This window comes from Bactrocera dorsalis, chromosome 1 (genome assembly GCF_023373825.1).
Source record: "Bactrocera dorsalis isolate Fly_Bdor chromosome 1, ASM2337382v1, whole genome shotgun sequence".
Classification (NCBI taxonomy): domain Eukaryota; kingdom Metazoa; phylum Arthropoda; class Insecta; order Diptera; family Tephritidae; genus Bactrocera; species Bactrocera dorsalis.
In genome coordinates, this window is record NC_064303.1 from 19,305,690 (window position 1) to 19,327,612 (window position 21,923).

Sequence of the window (21,923 nt, forward strand, 5' to 3'; positions counted from 1 at the left end):
ATCTACCAATGTCTTTTAATTACATCTCTGTGCCTAAAAAAGGCAGATTTCGATCAGGTGATCTCAGCTGTGAAAAATTCTTGGAAAACAGCTGATTCTTTGGTTACTTGTAGGTTTATACAATGTTGTAAAGATCGAATGTGTCCGCTATCCTTTTTCCCAGCCTTTTTGTTATGTGAGTTGATTGATGTGGATGTGTGTTGAGTTGTGTTGAGTGGTATCAACTGTGGTGAATTGCGCTGTAGCATTAGGATCCGCCAGTTTTACCGGGTAGAGGGGGCGGATGCTTAACTCATTTAAACAAACAAATTATCGCACAATGGCGAGTGTTAAGAGAGTTTGCGGTTTTCACAAATATTTTTCTTGATAAGGAATTACGAAAAACACGATTTAAGTTTCTTAAAGCTTTCCAATTCGATATTATATTTTAGTATTTCAGTAAGTGTAAGTGACTTGGTCTGCAAGCCGGATTTGTTGTGGAGAAATATAAAAACAATAAGAGCAAATTAATAAATATGAACGAACTGAAAGTACGCAATTTGTGTATAATACTCGCCTACATACTAAGTCAACTGATCATAAACAACAAATTTTCATTGGCGCAAAATACCGAAATGAAGTTAATCAAAACTACTGTTGAACCAGTCTCCACTTGGCCTCCCGATTGCTTTAAGGATGAGAAGACTAATTGTGAGTGCTCTGGCAAACATTTTCATTGCAATATTGTCGACGGACTCAATTATATTTACATCACTTTTGGTTCAGACTTGCGGCGTCTGATTGTAACTTGCCCCATAAACACAAAAACGAATATAAATTATCTACTTCAGCACAAATTTCAGTCAATTTTACTTAAAACACGTTATTTCCAAGTGATAAATTGCAAGAATTTTTTACACGATAACTACATGAATGACAAAGTGCAGAGAATTCAAATAAAAATGCGTAAGCCGAATAAAATAACACTAGTCTATAACACTGACCTTGCTGCAGAACCAACGTTATATATTGGTGATGTGCTTCACCTACAACTGATTTTTAAATCAAATCGTAATGAAATCCGGGAAACAGATATTATGAACAACATAATTTTTATGCTGAACAAACTGGAAACACTTACGCTTAACGTACAAGGTCTAACAAACCAGTACTTATCGCTGCAAAACTTGACGCAAACATTCTTTGAAAAATTCACTGCGCTCAGACAGCTTGACTTAGCCGGAAATAATATGGAAATGTTGGGCGCCAACATCTTTGCAGAGCTAACAAAATTGAATTGTCTGAATTTGAGCCGTAATGAAGTCCGGGAATTGCCCGAAGGTCTGTTTGAATATCAGCCTCAACTTCTCATACTGGATCTGAGTGACAATTTATTGACATATTTAACGCCACACATTTTCGATCACACTCCTTGGCTATGGCAGTTGAAACTTGGTGGCAATCAACTGCACGACACCACAAATCTTATGGAAAATCTGAAACCGCTGCATTATCTACATAGGCTAGACGTAAGTCAGAATCAACTGCAAACTATTTGGAGCACCGAGACTTCTGTCAATAGAACACCTAGGTTACTGGCAAAATTTCAATACACCCATAAGAGCATGAGTTTGGCTTTAGCCAGCGCACTTAAATATATTACCAAGTTGCACCCAGAAAATTACGAAGGTGGCAAGACTAACTTAATAGTAATCAATTTTAGTGGCAATCGTTTGCGCGAATTTACTTTGGATTGGCTTGAGGCAGTGAAAATTCCATGCCCTTTTGAAATAAACCTAGAACACAATCTGATTGAAAACATTTTTGCTTTACAAAATTCCGACGGTTCGAGTGCCGGTTGCGCTCCCGAAATCAAAATGACTGGTAATCCGATCGTGTGCGATTGTAAATTTGCTTGGATTTACAGTGAAAACTATCGTTCGCTGTTCAATGGTTCACAGTGCGTTCAGACGTCAACCAAACTAGTAAAAGATCTCGCGCAACTGGAACGTAAAGAACTGTGTGCTTGGGAACCAGTAATGTGCCCCAGCGAATGCAATTGTTACACACAATTTGAATTTCTGCACATCGATTGCAAGGGTGCGCAACATATCGAACAGCTCCCACGCCCCGAGCAAGTTGGGCTCAAGAGTTCGGTACTCGATATTAGCAATAACAATTTCATTGAATTGCCGTTAAACACCGCCTTCGGCTTTGGTAACGTTTCGCAAATCAACGCGTCGTACAATAAAATCACGAGCATAAATATAAGTCAACTGCCAACCAATTTGACGGTTTTGGATCTACGAAATAATCGTTTAAAATCTTTAAATGATGAATTTTTGCGGACATACCTCAATGAGAGCACAAAACTACAATTTCTCTATCTAAGTGAAAATCCTTGGTTTTGCAACTGTTCCACGCTACAACTCCTGTACACCATACGAACACATCGGAACCGCATACCCGATGCTGACCAGTTACTCTGTGTTAATCAGCCGAACGATACACTCCTTATGGAAAATGTGAGAGAACTGTGTCTAAGTCCTGTTAATGTTGAATATTATCAGTACTTGAATACAACTCTGATTAGCGTAGGGTTAACCATTATTATTTTACTTTGCATTATCGCACTCTTCTATAAATATAAATTAGAAGTGAAAGTCTGGTTATATAATCACAACATATTGAGATCTTGCATTCGCGAATGTGAGCTGGATAAGCATAAAACATTCGATGCGTTTATTTCATATGCACACCAGGATGCAAACTTCGTCAACCATACATTACTGCCGCAACTCGAACAGTGCGAACCACCATTTCGTGTATGCACGCACGAACGCAATTGGCTGGCTGGCGCTTATATACCTGAACAAATCATCGAATCGGTGGAACAGTCGCGTCGGACGATCATTGTGCTCTCGCAGCACTTCATCGAGTCGGATTGGGCGCGCATGGAGTTTCGCACAGCGCATCAGTGCTCGTTGAACGAGGGTCGTGCGCGCATAATAATGATTAAATATGGAGAAATCTCGAAAAGCGAGTTACTAGACAGAGAACTAAAGGCATATTTGGATATGAATACATATCTCGATTGGCAAGACGTCAGATTTTGGGACAAATTACGCTACGCCATGCCACATAAAGTGGGTGTAGAGAGAAATACCGATATGCTAAAAATTAACGGCAGAATGTATGTTATGGGACAAGTTGAGATGAATCGTTTTGGTAACGAAATTGTTTAAATTTGTCATAGTTCGCTTGTGATAAAGCAATTGGCTGCAGGATGGTAAGATTTATAACAAATATATATATTTATGAAAATACAAATATATTACATTTAATTGCAGTTACTATGTGAAATCTTCCGATTCTTCTGTGACACAAAGAGTTATTCGAAATGTTGCTACTAAGAGAAAGATGGAGATAATCTGGGCCAACCTTCTTACAAAGCAGTGGTGATCGAACAAACTCTTCAATTCCATTTTATTATATTTCAAGTAACTTTTTAATGAATTTTCTTGTATAATTAATTCAAAACTACACAATGATATCTGTTTATATATTTCTGAAAACGTATTTACCTAAATAATTTAACTAGAAAGAAAGAAAGCGTAAGTTCGAGTGCAATGGGATATTTTATGAATGGTCTTGAAAGGTGCAATGAGGAATAGTGCTGTCAGGTGCTTACCAAAATTTCGGTAAAACAAGTACTGAGGGCACCTACTGAGGTAATGGAACTATTTATTCCTTTTTACATTTGTATAAGGTACCGTAACTAAATACAAAACTAATATATAGAACTGTATTTTGGCACAGATGTAACCTCATTAGTGTGAGGTATCTAAGAACTAAAATTTTTGAAAAACTTGTCGTGGCCCCGACCTGTGTTTGCTTTAATGTACCGCCCACTTTTCGGTGACACCACTTATCTTGGGACTCAATTGACTGATTTCAATCAAAATCAAGATTCTTATGTACTATAAAAATGGGCGAAATCGGACAACAACCACGCCTACTTCACATATAAATACACATACATTTTAATTCCATTTTATTCTTTCACTTTCCAGTGTAATACACATAAACCGCAATTAAAGTAACAGGATAAAACTTCGCTGGAATAATGGCTTAAGGAGCTATAATAGTGTAACGCATGAAAAATTAGGCGATTTTCGTGAATTTTTTTAAGAGAAAGTATTCTCTTTTAAGTCGCCCCATATACTTTCTGCCCTTCCTGATGGGAAACCATTTGTTTTTTCACTAATTTCACTTTCAAATAGGCGTTTCATACCTTCGTCTCTCAAATTATCAAGATTTGGCTTAATTTTAGGCTTACTTTTTTTAATTACGGCTGGTCTATCAGATTTCGGCACAAATCCGATGACAGATCTTGCAATGTTTTCTTTAACTATAATGCCTACACCATTGCGGTGATTTTTAGTTTGGTTGCCAGAGAAAAAGAACTGTGTACTATCATTGTCATATGATATGCTGGGAAGTATACTTCAGTGGTTTCCCTTTGTCTTCTGAAGGGTTTACTGTTTTCCATCCTTACACATTTATATAGCGAACCGCTTGATATAAGTACAGACGTCCGCTTTCAGCCGTACTTATAGTCACAGACGCTGATATACATATTGTGGATTGCTTTTAGCTTCGATATTCATCAGCGACCTTACCGGCATGGGTGGCCCTACTGGTAGCTACGCTACCGCCAGCATCGCTCTTTGGATCATTATATCTACTGAGCCCCCTCATCACGTCAAAATAGCAATTCCCCGAGGGGGTATAAGTACATGCATACATATGTATATTATTTCCTTGGCACATTTTTCTGTATATTTACGAAAGCAAAAACGAGCTATATAAGGGACGCATCTTTTCGCATCTCCGTTGTCACGGGCAACCAATGGTCAAAGCTCACGTTTTGTCAAAGAATAAATGTATCGAAACACGGTCGCGACGACAAAGGGTCACAACATTGTATTGTTGGTAGAAAATCGGAGCTGTGCCGAAAAACTCAAACGAAGGAACGCCGATTGTCACAGCTTCCCTTGCCGCTGTAACAGCTTCGTCTACAAATGTGCATAAATATGTATGTATGTATGTGTATGAGCGTGAATACATATTGACGCAGATTTTTGCGAGTCACGGGAAAATATTTTAGAATTGACAAATATTATAAATCGACAACAGCTATGTTGCCACTTTTTCACTTCTTTCTTAGAACAAAAACCCGAAAGTTGTTCAATTTATGATTGTTAGCTTTTGCCATCGTCGCGAAAAGACGCTTGCTGGCAAAGGCATGCTCGGGGAGATGTTACGGCGTTTTTTGTTTTATGAATGAAGCGATGTCGCTTGTGGAATATGCGCCTGCGTTTATGAATGAAATCGTTTTTTGTTTTCAAATTTTCTTTATCTTCAAGTGTTCAAGGTGTACGGACGTATTTTAATTCGATCCGTGAATTAAAACGCAAACAAGCAAAAGAAATTAAAAAAACCAAAAAATCGAATAAATAGAAAATAAACAAATAGAAAACAGTGCACACAAATTGTTATAAGTAAACATAAACAAATTGTGCACGAAACAAAAAGTAAAAACAAAAAAAGAAAAATAATCAAATAAAAAAATGAGTGCTACTCAGCCTCACCAGCAAGGCCGTAGGCATTCTTTAAATGCCTACTTTAGCTTTGTCGAGCCAACAACAGTAACTCCTGGCAAAAACAAAATTAACGGCGATGACTCATCATCGCAGCGATCAGCTGAAAGAGCATGTAAGCAAGCGGAGCCAGCAGAAGCAGCAGAGAACAGCAAAAGGGCAACAACAAATGCGTTGACAGCAAACAGTACGCAGGTACCAGCAAGCACCCGGTCAGCGAAGGAAAACAAAAAGCAAGGTGAGAATGTACCAAGCAAAAAAGGACCGTCTGTTCAGACTGGTATTGATCGCTATATTAACGTAAAAAGGAAACTAAGTCCAGTTAAATCAGCCGTCAATACCAAAAAATTTCAACCAGGCACGCCAAATGGTAAAAAGCCAGAAATTCTTAATGGCAACAGATTTGCCTTATTAAGCAAGGAGCCTAACGACGAAGCAAAGGGTACCACAACGGTCGTGAATGCCAAACCCCCTCCAATCTATTTGCGTGAGTGTAGCTCAAATGCGCTTGTTTCCAAAATGAGCAATTTAATAGGCACAAACAATTTTCACATTGTGCCCTTGAAAAAAGGTAACATAGATGAAACAAAAATTCAAACATACACTGAAAAAAGTTTCATGGATACTGTAAAATTCCTATCAGATAATAACAAGAATTACTACTCTTACCAACTGAAGAGCTCAAAAGGCCTAGTTGTTGTAATAAAAGGTATAGAGTCTTCGGTAGACTCTAACGACGTTAAAGAAGCACTAGAAGAAGGTGGTTTTAGCATTAAATCAGTAGTAAATATTTTTAACAGGAACAAAGTCCCACAACCAATGTTCAAAATAGAATTTATGCCAGATTCTAACAAATTAAAGAAAAATGAAATACACCCGATTTACAATTTAAAATATCTTCTCCATCGCAGAATCACTGTTGAGGAACCACACAAGAGAAATGGTCCAGTACAATGTACAAACTGCCAAGAATATGGACACACGAAAGCATATTGCACTCTACGAAGTGTCGATGTAGTATGTGGTGACCTACATCCCACTTCAAAATGTACTCTTAAAAAAGAGGATTTAAATAAAAGATGCAGCAATTGTGGAGGAAATCATACTGCTAACTACAGGGGTTGCCCTGTATACAAAGATTTAAAATCGAAATTGTCACAGGGTATCCAAGCACGTCGTAATCAAATGATGAATATTCCATCTAATGAAAATATTAAAATCCCCGTCCATATTTCAAAACCAGTAAATCTTAAAGACAATGCTACACAAGGGAGTTATGCAAACGTTGTGAAAGGCAATACTACACAAATGCAATTACCCCAAAACCAACCAAATGGAAGCGTTGAAACTATGATTTTAAACCTTACCCAATGTATGACACAATTTATGGCTTCAATGCAAAATATGATTCAAGAGATAATCAACTTTCAAAACCAAATGTTGCAAACTTTTTTAAGTAAAAAATGAGTGTATTGAACATTTGTTTACGGAATGCTAACGGTGTTAACCAACATAAATTGGAACTTATTAGATTTCTGGATGAAAATAGCATCGATGTAATGCTATTGTCAGAAACTCATCTTACGAACAAAAACAATTTTTTTATACCGGGATTTAGACTCTATGTTACAAACCATCCAGATGGAAAGGCACATGGAGGAACAGCAGTGTTGGTTAGAAAACGGTTAAATCACCACACATCAGAATCTTATGCCACAGCGCAATTACAAGCTACAACAATAACTATAAAAAATCGCTGCGGGGACTTAAATCTGACGGCCATATACTGCCCACCTCGGTTTAAAATTACAGACATCCAATTCAAAGACTTTTTTGAAACACTAGGCCATAGATTTATAGCAGGTGGAGATTACAATGCAAAGCACACGTATTGGGGCTCACGGCTAATTAATCCGAAAGGACGACAGTTGTACTACACTATTATGAATAAGCATAATAAGCTGGATATAATATCTCCTGGTAAGCCGACATACTGGCCCAGTGATAGAAGAAAAATACCAGATTTAATAGATTTTGCTGTCGTCAAAAATATAGATAGATCGCTTATGACAGCTGAAACATGTACAGACTTATCATCTGATCATTCTCCTGTACTAATAAAGTTATACGAACAGCCCATGATATTTGAGCCGAAAGTTTCTCTAACATCACATAAAACTAACTGGTTGAAATATAGAAAGTATGTCAGCACCCACATCAATATTGATTGCAAAATAAATACAGGAAGAGACATTGATGAAAATATAAGAGAAATTAATGAAGTAATAATTAATGCAGCTGTATTGGCAACACCGAAAAAAAACAACAAACCAGTAGGTTTTAGAAAGATCACTAATAATGAAATAGAGAAACTTGTAAATGAGAAAAGGCGAGCTAGGCGGGAATGGCAGCTAAATCGATCCCCTTCAACTCTGCTTCAACTGAAATCTGCTGTACGAAAGTTAAAAAAAGCGCTTAAACGCGAAGAGGAACACAACACTGAAAATTATATAAAGAAACTGTGTCCAAATTCTCGCAAGCAAAACTCTCTTTGGAGAGCACAAAAGTCTTTCAAGCCACCAGTAGATTCCAACATGCCTCTAAGACAGTTGAATGGTAATTGGGCACGTAGTGATGAGGATAAGGCAAATTGCTTTGCAAATCACCTAGAAAAGGTATTTCAACCCAATTGCCCAAAGAACAACTTTGAGTTGCCAACCTTGCCCAATGCCGCAAACGATTCGCATGTGTCTATTAGGACTTCTACTTCTGAAGTTACTAGAATAATAAAAGAACTTAACCCCAAAAAATCACCAGGACATGATAATATTACCCCAAAAATGCTAATTGAGTTACCAAAGATTGCCGTAAAGGTGCTCTCTTTGCTCTTCAATGCAATTCTTAATCTCGGACACTATCCAAATTCATGGAAAAAGTCGCAGATCATCTTGATAGACAAACCTGGGAAAGACTTAACACAGCCGTCTTCATACAGACCAATCAGTCTTCTACCCTGTCTTTCTAAGATATTTGAAAAATTGTTACTATCAAAGATGACTCCTTTCCTCCACGAAAATAATATTATAAAAACGCACCAATTTGGCTTTCGTGAAAAACATGGCACGATTGAGCAAGTAAATAGAATTACTAACGAAATAAGAAAAGCATTTGAGCACAGAGAGTACTGTTCAACTATATTTCTAGACGTGGCTCAGGCGTTTGATAAGGTATGGCATGAGGGCCTTTTATACAAGATTAAAAATATTCTACCTTCAGAATTATATAAAACATTGGAATCGTATTTAAAAAATAGAAAATTTATGGTAAAAGTGGGAAATTTCATATCTGATGAAAGACAGATAAGGGCTGGTGTACCCCAAGGCAGTGTTCTAGGCCCAACACTTTACATCATATATACAGCAGATCTTCCAACAGCTAACAATGTATTAACTTCTACTTTTGCGGACGACACAGCTATAGTGAGCCGTAACAAATGCCACATAATAGCATCAAGAATATTAGCCGAGCACTTAAGGTTTGTCGAAGAATGGCTAGCCAACTGGCGTATAAAGGTAAATGAACAAAAGTGTAAGCATGTTACATTTTCGCTTAGACCAAAAATGTGTCCGGCAGTAAAAATTAACAATATTTTAGTACCCCAAGCGAATGAAGTAACTTATCTTGGTATTCACCTAGATAGAAGACTTACGTGGAAAAAACATATATCTAGTAAAATAACTTGCATGAAGATAAGAGCTGCAAATTTAAATTGGCTATTAAATAAAAACTCCAAACTTAGCCTAGACAACAAAGTGCTTTTATATAATGCGGTCATAAAGCCGATTTGGATGTATGGCATTCAACTGTGGGGTACGACCTGTGCAACTAATATAGACATAATACAAAGGTTCCAATCAAAAATGCTTAGATCAATCACGTGTTCACCATGGTACATGCGTAATGAAAATATCCATAAAGACCTTGGTATTTCTATGGTAAGAAAAGAAGTAGAAGACAGCAGAATTAAATAACGGGTGATTTTTTTGAGGTTAGGATTTTCATGCATTAGTATTTGACAGATCACGTGGGATTTCAGACATGGTGTCAAAGAGAAAGATGCTCAGTATGCTTTGACATTTCATCATGAATAGACTTACTAACGAGCAACGCTTGCAAATCATTGAATTTTATTACCAAAATCAGTGTTCGGTTCGAAATGTGTTTCGCGCGACAAATTTTGTTCAGCGATGAGGCTCATTTCTGGTTGAATGGCTACGTAAATAAGCAAAATTGCCGCATTTGGGGTGAAGAGCAACCAGAAGCCGTTCAAGAACTGCCCATGCATCCCGAAAAATGCACTGTTTGGTGTGGTTTGTACGCTGGTGGAATCATTGGACCGTATTTTTTCAAAGATGCTGTTGGACGCAACGTTACGGTGAATGGCGATCGCTATCGTTCGATGCTAACAAACTTTTTGTTGCCAAAAATGGAAGAACTGAACTTGGTTGACATGTGGTTTCAACAAGATGGCGCTACATGCCACACAGCTCGCGATTCTATGGCCATTTTGAGGGAAAACTTCGGACAACAATTCATCTCAAGAAATGGACCCGTAAGTTGGCCACCAAGATCATGCGATTTAACGCCTTTGGACTATTTTTTGTGGGGCTACGTCAAGTCTAAAGTCTACAGAAATAAGCCAGCAACTATTCCAGCTTTGGAAGACAACATTTCCGAAGAAATTCGGGCTATTCCGGCCGAAATGCTCGAAAAAGTTGCCCAAAATTGGACTTTCCGAATGGACCACCTAAGACGCAGCCGCGGTCAACATTTAAATGAAATTATCTTCAAAAAGTAAATGTCATGAACCAATCTAACGTTTCAAATAAAGAACCGATGAGATTTTGCAAATTTTATGCGTTTTTTTTTAAAAAAAAGTTATCAAGCTCTTAAAAAATCACCCTATATATATCTAAACTCCGTGATCACCCAAACCCTTTGGCTAATGCTTTGGTACATTCCTGTGATCAAACACGCCTTAAAAGAAGAGATATGCCCGCCTACTGAGGAGCAATGTATCACCAAAACAGCTCAATCACTTGCTTGAGCGTGTCTAGTTTTTAAATAGGTTTAAGCTTTTATTACTTATTGTTAGGCTTTCAAAACAAAAAGCAGATTCAATAAACAAAAAGATATTGAAACAAAAAAAAAAAAAAAAAAATTTCTACAGATGCTTCTGGTATTTGAGACAAGTGTTGTTTTTGTAGAACAATCTTTCAATTTTTTTTGATGGCATATTTACATGTGTACGCATATGTATGTTTGTATGCTTGTGCATTATTTGTTCGGCAATGTATACAAATATACGTATGTACATGTAAGTATATATGAATGTATCAACACGCACATTTACATATACATATGTATGTACATATATATTGATAAGTGATAACATCATGACTTGAATTTCTGAAAACGCACATGCGTATACAATACATACATTCATATGAGCATATGCAGAGACATACGAATAATATGATAGAAGATGTACATATTTATAAGTACATATGTATGTATGTAAATTGTTGTGATAAATATAATTTCTATTAGTAAGAAATATGTACGAGTATAATACAAAAACATTTATTAGTAAGTATACTATATAAAAATCAAATAATGTTATTAAATATGCAAGTCCAAATTGACTAAAAATATTACAATACTTGCATTCATACAAAATTATATCATAAAACGGCAAAACGAATTTCCTTACATTCGTACATTGCGTATGAAGGGAATTCCCTGGTTGTAAGCTAACATGAAGCATGAAAACATGATAATGGTGTTAATGTTATTTCTCTTCATATTCAGTGATTGAGTATGTGAGAGAACTGTAAACAATGTTAATATTGTATTTCACAGCGTGAATTCTGTGGTTGTGAGGTGAATTCCGTACTTCAATTCTAACAAATGTTCGATATAGAACCTGCACCTTCTCTATGTTTTAAGTTCTCTGCCTAAACTTATTAGAGGGCGGGGCCAAGTCCACTTTTTCGAAACTTTTTTCCCACAGTTGCCAATGGCTACAGCGATGTCCTGTGTCTGATTTTATTACTTAATTAAGTGCTAAGATATGGCACTTTAAACTTTTTCCGTTAATGCCGATTTGTGGGCGTGGCAGTGGTCCAGTTACCCCCAGCTTCGAACTCGTAATTTTTTTGTACTTAGAATTCCGTATACCAAGCGTCAAGCGACATCCTTTAAACATAAATACTAAATTTTGGAAGTATAATACTTAACTAATGTAAATGCATTAATTTTATATTAAATATTTGAGTTAAAATGTTAAAGTTTAGCGTATATCAAATACTCACCCTAATAATATTGTTTTATATACTCACCATAACTTTCTACTATAATGTAACGAAATGTATTCTATTTACCCCTTTTTGTAAATACATACTTACGCGTCCCGTTAGATCATAAAATTTCTATAATGAACAATTCAATTGTGTAAGAAGAGCAAACGCGATCGGTCGTTTATATTTTTCGGTGCAGGCAATCTAGTTTTCACGCATTCTCAAGTGACTAATTTTTCTCAAAAAAGCCTGAAATTTTTCATGGCGCCCGAGTAGGGACTCAATGCGCGATAAAAGTTTAACAAATAATAATAACAATTTTTGTGCATATCGTATTTTCGTAAATAAAATTTTCGGTTTCAATTGCCTGTGCGCGTCTCGCGTCTCGCTTCTCGACTATTGTCGGTTGTCGTCGGCTAACTAAAAGTGAATAATATTTAAATAAATTCAAACGTAAATTCATAAACAGGGTATATACAAACAAAAAAAAAAAGTGTACAAAACATATTTAAAGGTCCGTATCCAGCCCTTAAGAAATTGCTCAAAAAAAATACATATTTTCTTCAAGTAATTTTGTCAGCTGGTTACGCATTGTGAATGATCCACATTAGAAGAGCGAGAGAGAATAAACAAAGAAAATAAACTTTGTGTGTCATATACATATATCTATGTATTTATGTATGTATGTACGTGTGTAGTAACATAAATATTTTCCTTGCGATTTAAGGAATGTTGTCGATGATTGGTAAGTTTTATACAACATTTCAGAATGAAATATGCTTCATAATAATGATTTTAACTAAGATGAATTTAACGATTACTTTGAATTTCCTTCAAGAAACAGTTGTTGGTTTCATGTTTCTTCGCAAAACCAGGTTTGCCGTATTCGCATTTTATTGAAAAAACGTATTAAAAATTAGTACTAGATTTCTGTAGAGCTGCATACTAGCACAAGAAAATTGACCACTTCTTAAGCGTTTTTTGTATGAAGTTTTTACACTTCTTGAGAGCTGGATACTAAGCTTAAGTTTACAAAAAGTTTTATTACAAATTATTGCTGTGCAAGTGAAAAGATTCACAGAGTGTACTCAGCTAAATTTGCGTGACCGAAGCTCCAATACTTTTACGCAATTTTTACTTGTCAGTAACACTTCCTCACAAATCTTGAAAATGAGTAAGATATTTAGCGGGATTCTGTAACCAGTCTCTAGTCTCTATTTGAGACATTTTGAGGTAAAGTCTCAATTTGTGACTAGTTACTATTCACTAAACAGTCTCTAGCGTTAGTCTCAAAACATTGCCTCAAATTTGAGACCTGATAGTTAGCGGGCCACAAAACTAAAAAGAGCTCTTGTCTGCTATTTTGAATATACTGAATAGAGGTTATCATAGATATTAATCGATTGTCGTTTTTTTTATATGTTGTAAACAGCTCAAACACGAAAAGGTTAAAAATAAATAAATTTTACATAAATTTCGTAAATATTATGAAACAAGGTGAACATATATTTACATTTTTATTGGTAATTATGTTTTTTGACTATGTTAAAGAAAATTTAATATTTGCTGTCGATACTTATTTTCATTCAAGTGTAAAAACATCTCTGAATGATGAAATGTAATAGATTTTGTGACTGTCACTTACAGAATAGCAAAATCGTCTCAAGTCTCAAAAATTGTCTCTAACTAAAAATCTTAAATTTAGAGACTTGAGACTGTCTCACGTTGCAGAATCCCACGGATTGTGTATTTTGTTTGTTTTATATTATATACGCTTTACTCAACAGATGTTAGGCAAAAACAAAGCAAAATAAGACAAACAAATTGTTTAGCTGTCACCGCGTAGTGAGAACGATGGATGTGAAAGCCTACAGCATGATACCGTGAATTTGACGTTTGCTTACTCGTTGTAACAAATTGAATTCGAAGAAAAAAAATTTCGGTTAGACACGCGTCGTGAAAAGAATTAGCATATTTATGCAAAATTATTTAAAATAAATATTTAAATCTCTTCGAATTGTGTTTCGTTTAATATTTGTGAACACTTTGTGACTGCAATAATATTTGGAAAAAGGGTCAGTAGAGAAAATAATAATTCAATGTGAAAAAAATATATTTAGTGCATATACATACATACAAGTATGTATGAGCCGGGAAAAAGGCTTTTAATATAAGTGCATCTAAATTTGAGAAAATTTATGAAAAATATGTAGACTTTGATTGTGATCGTTATTTCTGAATCAGCTGGATTCACCAGCGCTATTCGATGAAACCTATTTGGAGGAATGCCCAACAATTCATTAGTTGTTTGAGAGTTTGGTTCACAATGATCCAAATATCTGATATATTGAAAAATTTAACCATCTGGTTAATTGTCTATCTGGAGAGGCTTTGGGTACGGTAAAAGCGTTTCAAATGTCGGATGAAAATTATCCGAAGGCGTTGGCAAGTCTCAAAAAAGTTTACGATAATAAATTGTTGATATTTTTCAATATAATTTCGAATCTTTTTGAGTTGCCAACTACATATACAAAAGCCATCGGCACCCTCATTGCGAGCGAGGATCTATGAAGTGTCGGTTGCGTATGACCCATTGCTATCGCTGGGCGATGAGAAATCAATTACAATTGCGATAATCATACACATAGGTTAGGTTAGGTTAGATGACTGATCAAAGATCGCACGTGGCCTAATAGATGTAGTCCTTTGTGATGCCATAGAAAATAGAACTCCTGTGTTCGTACTTACAGATCGGCAAAACGCTTAGTTGTCAATACAAATTTGCAAAGGCGCTTAATATCTACACCCACCGGTAGGATATCTGAAGGTATGTGCCCCCAAGTATCTAAGTCTTGACCTCCCAAATACGGGCAGTCAAGAAGGAAGTGCTGGCTAGTTTCTGCCATATCTTCTTCCAAGCAGCTTCTGCATACGGCGTCCGGTAAGATTTCCAGTCTTACAGCATGTGTGCCAATAGGGCAGTGACCCGTCAAGGGCCCCACTATTAAAGAGAGGCTAGCCTTACAGAGGGCAAAGAGATCGCTAGATCTCCTACGATCTATCTTGGGCCAGAATGCTTTCGCGACCGCGCAAGTACCAATGCTGGCCCAGCATTGACCAAGCATCCGCGAGGCCCAACTATTCAGTAGTAGAACACAAGAGGACACAGGAGCACCAACCCGTTCCCATTCTACAGAAAGCGACTCCAGGGTGCCTTTCCTTGCTAGCTCATCAGCTTTGCATTTACCTGCTATTCCGCTGTGGCCGGCACCAATACACGTCTTATAATAAATACTGTCGCCGCCAGGGACAGTAACGCCAGACACTCCTCAAACAGCTCAATCATACACATGGTCATAACAAAAGTTGACTTTGCCACGCGATCAAAGTGGGAGGAGCAGCTGGGTTACGACAAGCTACCATTGTGAAGCCACTCTGAATAGAAGATTTCAGCAATTATCAGCAGAAGGAGCGTCATGTTCGAGAAGCTGCAATCAGCACGAGTCATATGACAGGAACTAAATCGGAAAGAACCAAACCGTCGTTAGTAGCTGCAAATACAAAGCAGCCTCTTTGTCAGCAAGGTAAATCAAAGGACTACTACACCTTTAAAACCTTCTCTGTGCAACAGAGATTTGAGTATGTCAAATTGGGGCTTCGTATGCATAAATTGTTTGCGTAAGGGACATACGGTCTCCAAGTGCAGAGCGGATCGATGTCGTGTGTGCAATCGATCCCATCTTACGTTACTGCACCAGTATCCCGTTTCCTTTACTGTGGAATTTCATCAGCAACCAACAACAACTGCACACTTATCGTCTAAAGATTCAGTAGTCCGAAAGTTCTGAGCTCTGGAGGAACTTCCTTTAGAAATAAATGGCAACAAGTTCACACCAGAACAAAATAGTGTGAACAATTTTTCGTTAACACAACTGAAGTATTGCCTTCAGGACGGCTTCAAGTCAGAATGCCCTTTAAATCTGACCGCAAGTTACACGGTCACTCCTATGAAACCGCAGTTCGGCGGTTTCAGGCCCTGAAGAGGAAAGCATTGAAGGATCCAGAACTTCGTAAAATGTATATGGAGTTTATGAATGAATATATAACATTGTGCTACATGAGTCCAACGAGCACTAAGATCCCGAGTGAGCCACGCTACTTCAATATTAAATTACATGCTGTCTTTAATGCTTCGAGTCGATCTTCAACTCAAATAGCATTGAATGAACTTTTGATGGTAGGTCCAACCATCCAAGGAGAGTTATACTCAACGCTCGCTCGTTTTCGCTTACATACATAAGTGTGTACTAACATCGGACATTACTAAAATGTATCGCCAAATAATTATGCATGAAGAAGATAGAAATTGTCAACCTATTGTGTGGAGAGTGCTCCTTCAGCGCAAATACAAATTTTTCGATTTTACACCGTAGCTTAGGGCACTGCGCCTGCACCGTTTCTCGTAACACGGTGTTTGCAAATGCTCAGTGATGCCAAAACAATGAAATATCCACTCGGTTCATTGGCCATTAAGAGAGACTTTTATGTTGATGATTTATTAACAAGATCCGATAATTTCGAGTCTCTAGATCTTTTGAGAAGTGAGGTAATTAAAATGTTAAACTCGGCCGGATTCACCTTAAGGAAATGGCACTGAACAGTCATTAAGCTTCAATGACAAAAATTCCACTAAATTGTTGGGAATCCATTGGTTGCCGAAAGAGGATTTGTTTCGACTTCGTTTTAGATGACAATTTTTGTGATCTGCGAGCCACTAAACGAAACATATTGTCAGTTTCTCTTCACCTTTTCGATCCTCTTGGATTATTAGCCCTACTAGGTACCAAAGAAAAAATCTTATTGCAAGAGCTTTGGATTCAAAAACTAGATTGGGATGAGTCAATTTCATTGAGCCTCGACACCAGTTGGCAGAATTTTAAACCCAACCCAATGCAGCTTTCAACAATTATCATTTCTCGTTACATAAACGTATAGTCGAGTACCATCTGCCAAATACATGGCTTCAATAAGGGCGTGCGGATGCTGAATATATATACGAAGCTAATCTACTAGTGGTATTAAATGTAGGCTGCTTACTGCAAAGTCTAGTGGGGTCCGCAGAAGACCAAATCTCTTCCGCGTCTTGAGGTCTCGGCAGCACAACTTCTTTCAGAATTATGGTCAAGGGTTGCGGCTATGTTGAATCGACATTTCGAAAAAATTACACTTTGGGCAGATTCTGAAATAGTTTTATATTGAATGAAAACACATCCTTCCTCACCACAAAGCTTCGGCGCAATTAGAGTTGATTGACAAATCGCATTGACGGCATGTGCCAATAAAACAAAATCTTGCGGATCAAGTATAGCGGGGTTGTAACGTGGACGAATTGAATAATTCGATAGGTTTTGGCGGTTTACGAAGCATTAGAGAAGAAGAAAACTAATTTTACACTAACTATAAATGTGAAAGATAAACCAAACATAATCAGAAATTGCTTCGTGTGGTCGCATATTTACTACAATGGTTCCGACGACCAGGGTTGGGATCTGACATCTAACGTATTACACTTTTTGAAAATTGTTCCGATGATTCGGAATTTGCGAAGGAAATCCAAAAACTGACTTAGGGCACCACGCTATCCGCAACCTTGCAAAACCTCAATCCGTTCTTGCATGAGTACTCGGATATGTCGCTTTCATCCAAATTAATCCGAGTAGGAGATGAAAGCACACACTGCTTTCATTACAAGCCGAAGCTGTAAACCCAAATACTGGGAAACTTGCTAGTTGAAAGACTTCGAGCGCTACGCCCTTTCCTTATATTTAGCGTAGATTTTTGGTCGACCACCCGTGAAAACTTATATCGCAGTTTTTGTGGGCCTTTACTTCGAATTAGTTTCTGACTTATCGACTAATTCATTTACATATTTTCGCCCTAAAGGGGTTCACTAGTCGCCGAGGGATTCCGCAGAAAAAATTCAACTTCGTCGGCGCCGACCGCAAGCTGCACGGGGTGAAGGAGGCATTTGTAGCTCAGTAGTGAAGGCATTCGCTGCAGAAGAATGGTTCAGGGGCACTTCACTTCGACGCATTATGGGAGGCCGCGATGAAATCCGCCAAACATCTAGTAGTTGGCGCACTCGACAATGCTCTTCTCACCGCAGAACAGCTGTCAACAGTACTAACCGAAGTGGAAGCCATTCTCTATTCGCGTCCACTAGCACCCTTGAGCCAGGACACGAACGACGGAGAAGCCCTACCTCCAGCACAACTACTGATCGGTTGCCCGCTTCGGGCACTGCCACCAGCTCAAGTGTCAGCGAACCTTAATCGTTTTCTCAAGAACAGTTTTGGCAGCAGTGGTCCAAACATATCCCACGAGCCTTCAGCAGCGCAACAAATGGCTACATCCGGAGCGGAATCTGCGGCCGGCGATCCCGTCATCAAACACGAAGACAACACAACACCGCAGCAGTAGGTACTGGAATAGAATAGAATATTAATTGAGGTTCTGCACTTAGGGTCTATTGTGCCTTCCCCCATATCACATGACCTCCCAGAGCGCCAGCAGCCTGAACAGTTCCAGTAGTTTGCCGGGCGCCGTTGAGGTGATGTGATCCCTGCTGATATAAACAGAATACAGGGCCGTGAACCTTTTTCCACAGATTGCTGTGCAATCCAGGATTAGGTGTGCTGCTGTTTCCAGCTCGAGGTCGCAGAACCGGCAGTTAGCACAGGAGACCATGCCCATGTTGGACAGGTGCTTCCTGAGCTTACAGTGTCCTGTGTAGACTGCGACTAGGAGACGGAATTTCTCACGGGGAAGGTTCATTAATTCTTTGAACCTGGAGAGGTTATATCCTCCTAGAAGCAGCTTGGCGTGACGCATACTTGCTACCTGCCGCCAGTGCCGCTCCCTATCCTCTCTCTCCTCCATGCGAAACAGCTCCTTAAGAGTGTGGGGTCCTACTGCTATATACGACTCTGGTCCCAATATCTTGGACGCTGCCGCCTTGCGTGCCAGTTCGTCGGCCTTCTCGTTTCCTTCTACTCCCTTGTGCCATGGTTCCCAAATCAGGTGCACCCGGTTGCACAAGGATAGGCGGTTTAGCCTTTCTATGCATTCCTCGACTAAAAGCGATTTGGTCTCGTATGACAAGATCGCTTTTAGTGCCGCTTGACTATCGCTGAGGATAGCTATGCGCTGGTTGCGATAGTTGCGGCTGAGGTTAACTTCGGCGCACTGACTAATGGCAAAAACTTCAGCCTGGAACATGCTTGGGAAGCAGCCCATAGGAATGGACAGCTTAGTATGCGGACCCGCAATACCTGCCCCAATGCCTTCCGATGTTTTTGAGCCATCAGTGTACCACTGAATGGTACTGTCCTCCAGCAGCTTTTCCAGAGTGGAATCATTCTACTACGTCTTGCTGCCTAGAGTTACTTTGAAGTTCTTCTTGAGATTTATTTTCTTCGATGTGCCGTCTCTTGGGAGGAGGGCCAGCGGTGTGCTTTCCGCTAGAGCGTCCATCTGTTTAGAGGACACTATCTTCCCTCTTCCACAGCCTTCTGCTGACATTAGCAGCATGGTGTGCTTTGCTGCTAGCTTGATCACCTGATGCAGCGGTGTGAGCTCTAGTATGACTTCCAGTGCCACCGTGGGGCATGTGCGCATTGCCCCCGAAGCACAGACACATGCAAGTCTCTGCAGCTTTGATAGTCTCTGAATCACAGAGGACTGTGCTGCTTTGTTGGCCCAGGCAACCGCTCCATAGGTGACGATAGGCCTTACTATCATGGTATACAGCCATCTAATGATATTTGGCTTGCATCCCCATGATCTGCCGGCCAGGCGTCTGCATATCATGAGCGCTCTAGTTGCTTTGGACAACGTTAAGCAAATGCCTGCTCCATCTCAACGTTGAGTCTAAGGAGCAACCAAGGAATTTGACCTCCTTTGACATTTCCACCTCTGTGCCTCCAATTGTTAGGGACCTCAGGCCCGGAAGAGATCTCCGCCTAGTGAGTGGGATCACGGTGGTTTTTGCTGGGTTGATGTTTAGCCCTACCGTTTAGCCGCACCATCCTTTCGCCAAGCTTAGGCCCCTTTGAACAATGTCACAGAGAGTGTTCTCAAATCTGCCTCTCGCCATTATGACAATGTCGTCCGCGTAACACTGACAGCGGATTCCATTGCTGGTGAGCAGCTCGAGTAGTTCGTCTGCTATCAGTCTCCATAGCAGAGGGGACAGTACTCCACCCTGTGGGCAGCCCCTCGTGGTGCCAAGACGAATCTTGCTATCTCCAATGATGTTTCTGCAACCCTCGTGCTCAGAAGGGCTTCTATCCATCTGCGTATCGTGGGGTTGACGTTCCTTCTCTCGAGTGCCTTGATCACGCTAGTGTGGGACGCATTATCAAAGGCACCCTCAATATCAAGGAAGGCGCAGATCGCAACCTCGCCATTTTCAAGCGAATCCTGCAGCTCAGACGTGAGTTGCAGAGCAGTGTTCGTGGATCTATTCGCTCTGAACGCGTGTTGTCTGGCATGTAGGGGTGCGATCCTTAGCGCTTCCGATCTAATATGATTGTCTAGTACTTTTCCCATCCCTTTCAGCATAAAGGATGTGAGACTTATAGGCCGGAACGGTTTGGCTAGCGAATAGTCTCTCTTCCCTATCTTGGGGATGAAAATTACTTTTGCAGTTCTCTATGGTTCAGAGATACACGATAACGCCAGGCTGTCTCTCATCAGCCCTAGCGGGTGTGGTAGGAGGATATCCATACCCTGCTGCAAGAGAGCCGGGAAGACGCCGTCCACTCCCGGTGACTTGTAGCTCGAAAAGGAGGCCAGTGCCTACCCGACTAAGTCTGCAGTGAACAACTTCCTTGTAGTCAACCAGTCTGAGCGATCCGACCTACGCGTGATCGAGGGTGGAATTAGGTCCGCTTGAACTGTCCCCGGGAAGTGCGTTTGTAGGAGTGTTTCTGCCCTCTCCTCCGCGCTTGTCGCATAAGTCCCGTCTTGTCTTTTTAGGGGTAATACTGCGTCCGTCTTACCCTTCGACAACGCCTTATGCAGTCTAGCTGCCTCCGGGGTCGAGGAGGTTGTAGACTGTTAGGTGCGGTTTGTAGTCCTCCCAGCTGCCTGTGCGCTTGGCTTTGTTGAACAGCCTGCGCACCTTAAGTCTGAGGGCCCAGAGTTTACTGGACCACCAGGGGCAGCTTTGTTTGCTGGTGGTCGCTTTCAATGAACAGGCACAATGATAGGCGTCCACAATGGACTGGTTTATGGCCCTCAGTCTGCTCTCCAGTCCATCTGCGGTGGACCTACCATCCGCCTGCCTCACTACACTTATGATTATATTATTATTTAGAGTTTATCTGAAAGTACCCCAGTTCGTATTTCGCGGGGTACGAGTCGGAGGTCGGTCTCCGACTACCACTCCCAGAACGAAACGAAGATTATGTGATCTGACAGTGAGGGCTCTCTTGACACCCGCCACTATGAGATCAGCCCGCTAGAGAGATCACAGATTACCTTTCTCTTTCTCGTGTTGAGGCCTCTTACCTCTCCTCTGAAAACCCAAGGTTCCTGGATTAGAAGGATGCCCAGGTTATCCGAGATGAATCTCCTTACGATGACCGCCGAGGCTGCCGATGCGTGATGCAGGTTCACCTGAGCTACTTCTATGCCGGTTCTGGAGCTTATAATATGGCTTCGGTGAGAGACAGGCCTTCGTCCACGATCTCTTTATCAACCTGCATCTCCAGCCCTTCCAGAAGCTCTTGGGTTGATGGCAGCGTGCCTCCTTGCTTGTTGGGGGGCTCGTTGCTACTGTCTACATCCGCGGCAGGGGTCTCAACCTCTCCAGCCGGGATGGGTTCGTTGGGGGACTCGTTTTGCTCTCCCGAAACCA

The 21,923-nt window shown here is 39.9% G+C and overlaps 3 protein-coding genes across 3 annotated transcripts; all 3 read left to right on the top strand.

Annotated features, from left to right (window-relative positions):
• Positions 1-515: 515 nt before the first annotated feature.
• On the top strand, positions 516-1,791 carry LOC125775860 (leucine-rich repeat-containing protein 15-like). The gene is made up of 2 exons (XM_049446901.1): positions 516-1,688; positions 1,780-1,791. The coding sequence occupies exons 1-2, from the start codon at positions 516-518 to the stop codon at positions 1,789-1,791; spliced, it is 1,185 nt and encodes a 394-aa protein (XP_049302858.1).
• Positions 1,792-1,830: 39 nt separating this feature from the next.
• LOC125778725 (protein toll-like) lies at positions 1,831-3,265 on the top strand. Its single transcript, XM_049457861.1, has one exon. The coding sequence runs from the start codon at positions 1,857-1,859 to the stop codon at positions 3,222-3,224; it is 1,368 nt and encodes a 455-aa protein (XP_049313818.1). The 5' UTR covers positions 1,831-1,856; the 3' UTR covers positions 3,225-3,265.
• Positions 3,266-5,461: 2,196 nt separating this feature from the next.
• LOC125775862 (uncharacterized) lies at positions 5,462-13,795 on the top strand. The gene is made up of 2 exons (XM_049446902.1): positions 5,462-6,553; positions 13,789-13,795. Exons 1-2 carry the CDS (start codon positions 5,613-5,615, stop codon positions 13,793-13,795), a joined length of 948 nt encoding a protein of 315 aa, XP_049302859.1. The 5' UTR covers positions 5,462-5,612.
• Positions 13,796-21,923: the final 8,128 nt, after the last annotated feature.

Excerpts from the sequence above, each read along its gene's own strand:
- LOC125775862 (XM_049446902.1), top strand. The coding sequence starts at position 5,613 with ATGAGTGCTACTCAGCCTCACCAGCAAGGCCGTAGGCATTCTTTAAAT.
- LOC125778725 (XM_049457861.1), top strand. The coding sequence starts at position 1,857 with ATGACTGGTAATCCGATCGTGTGCGATTGTAAATTTGCTTGGATTTAC.
- LOC125775860 (XM_049446901.1), top strand. The coding sequence starts at position 516 with ATGAACGAACTGAAAGTACGCAATTTGTGTATAATACTCGCCTACATA.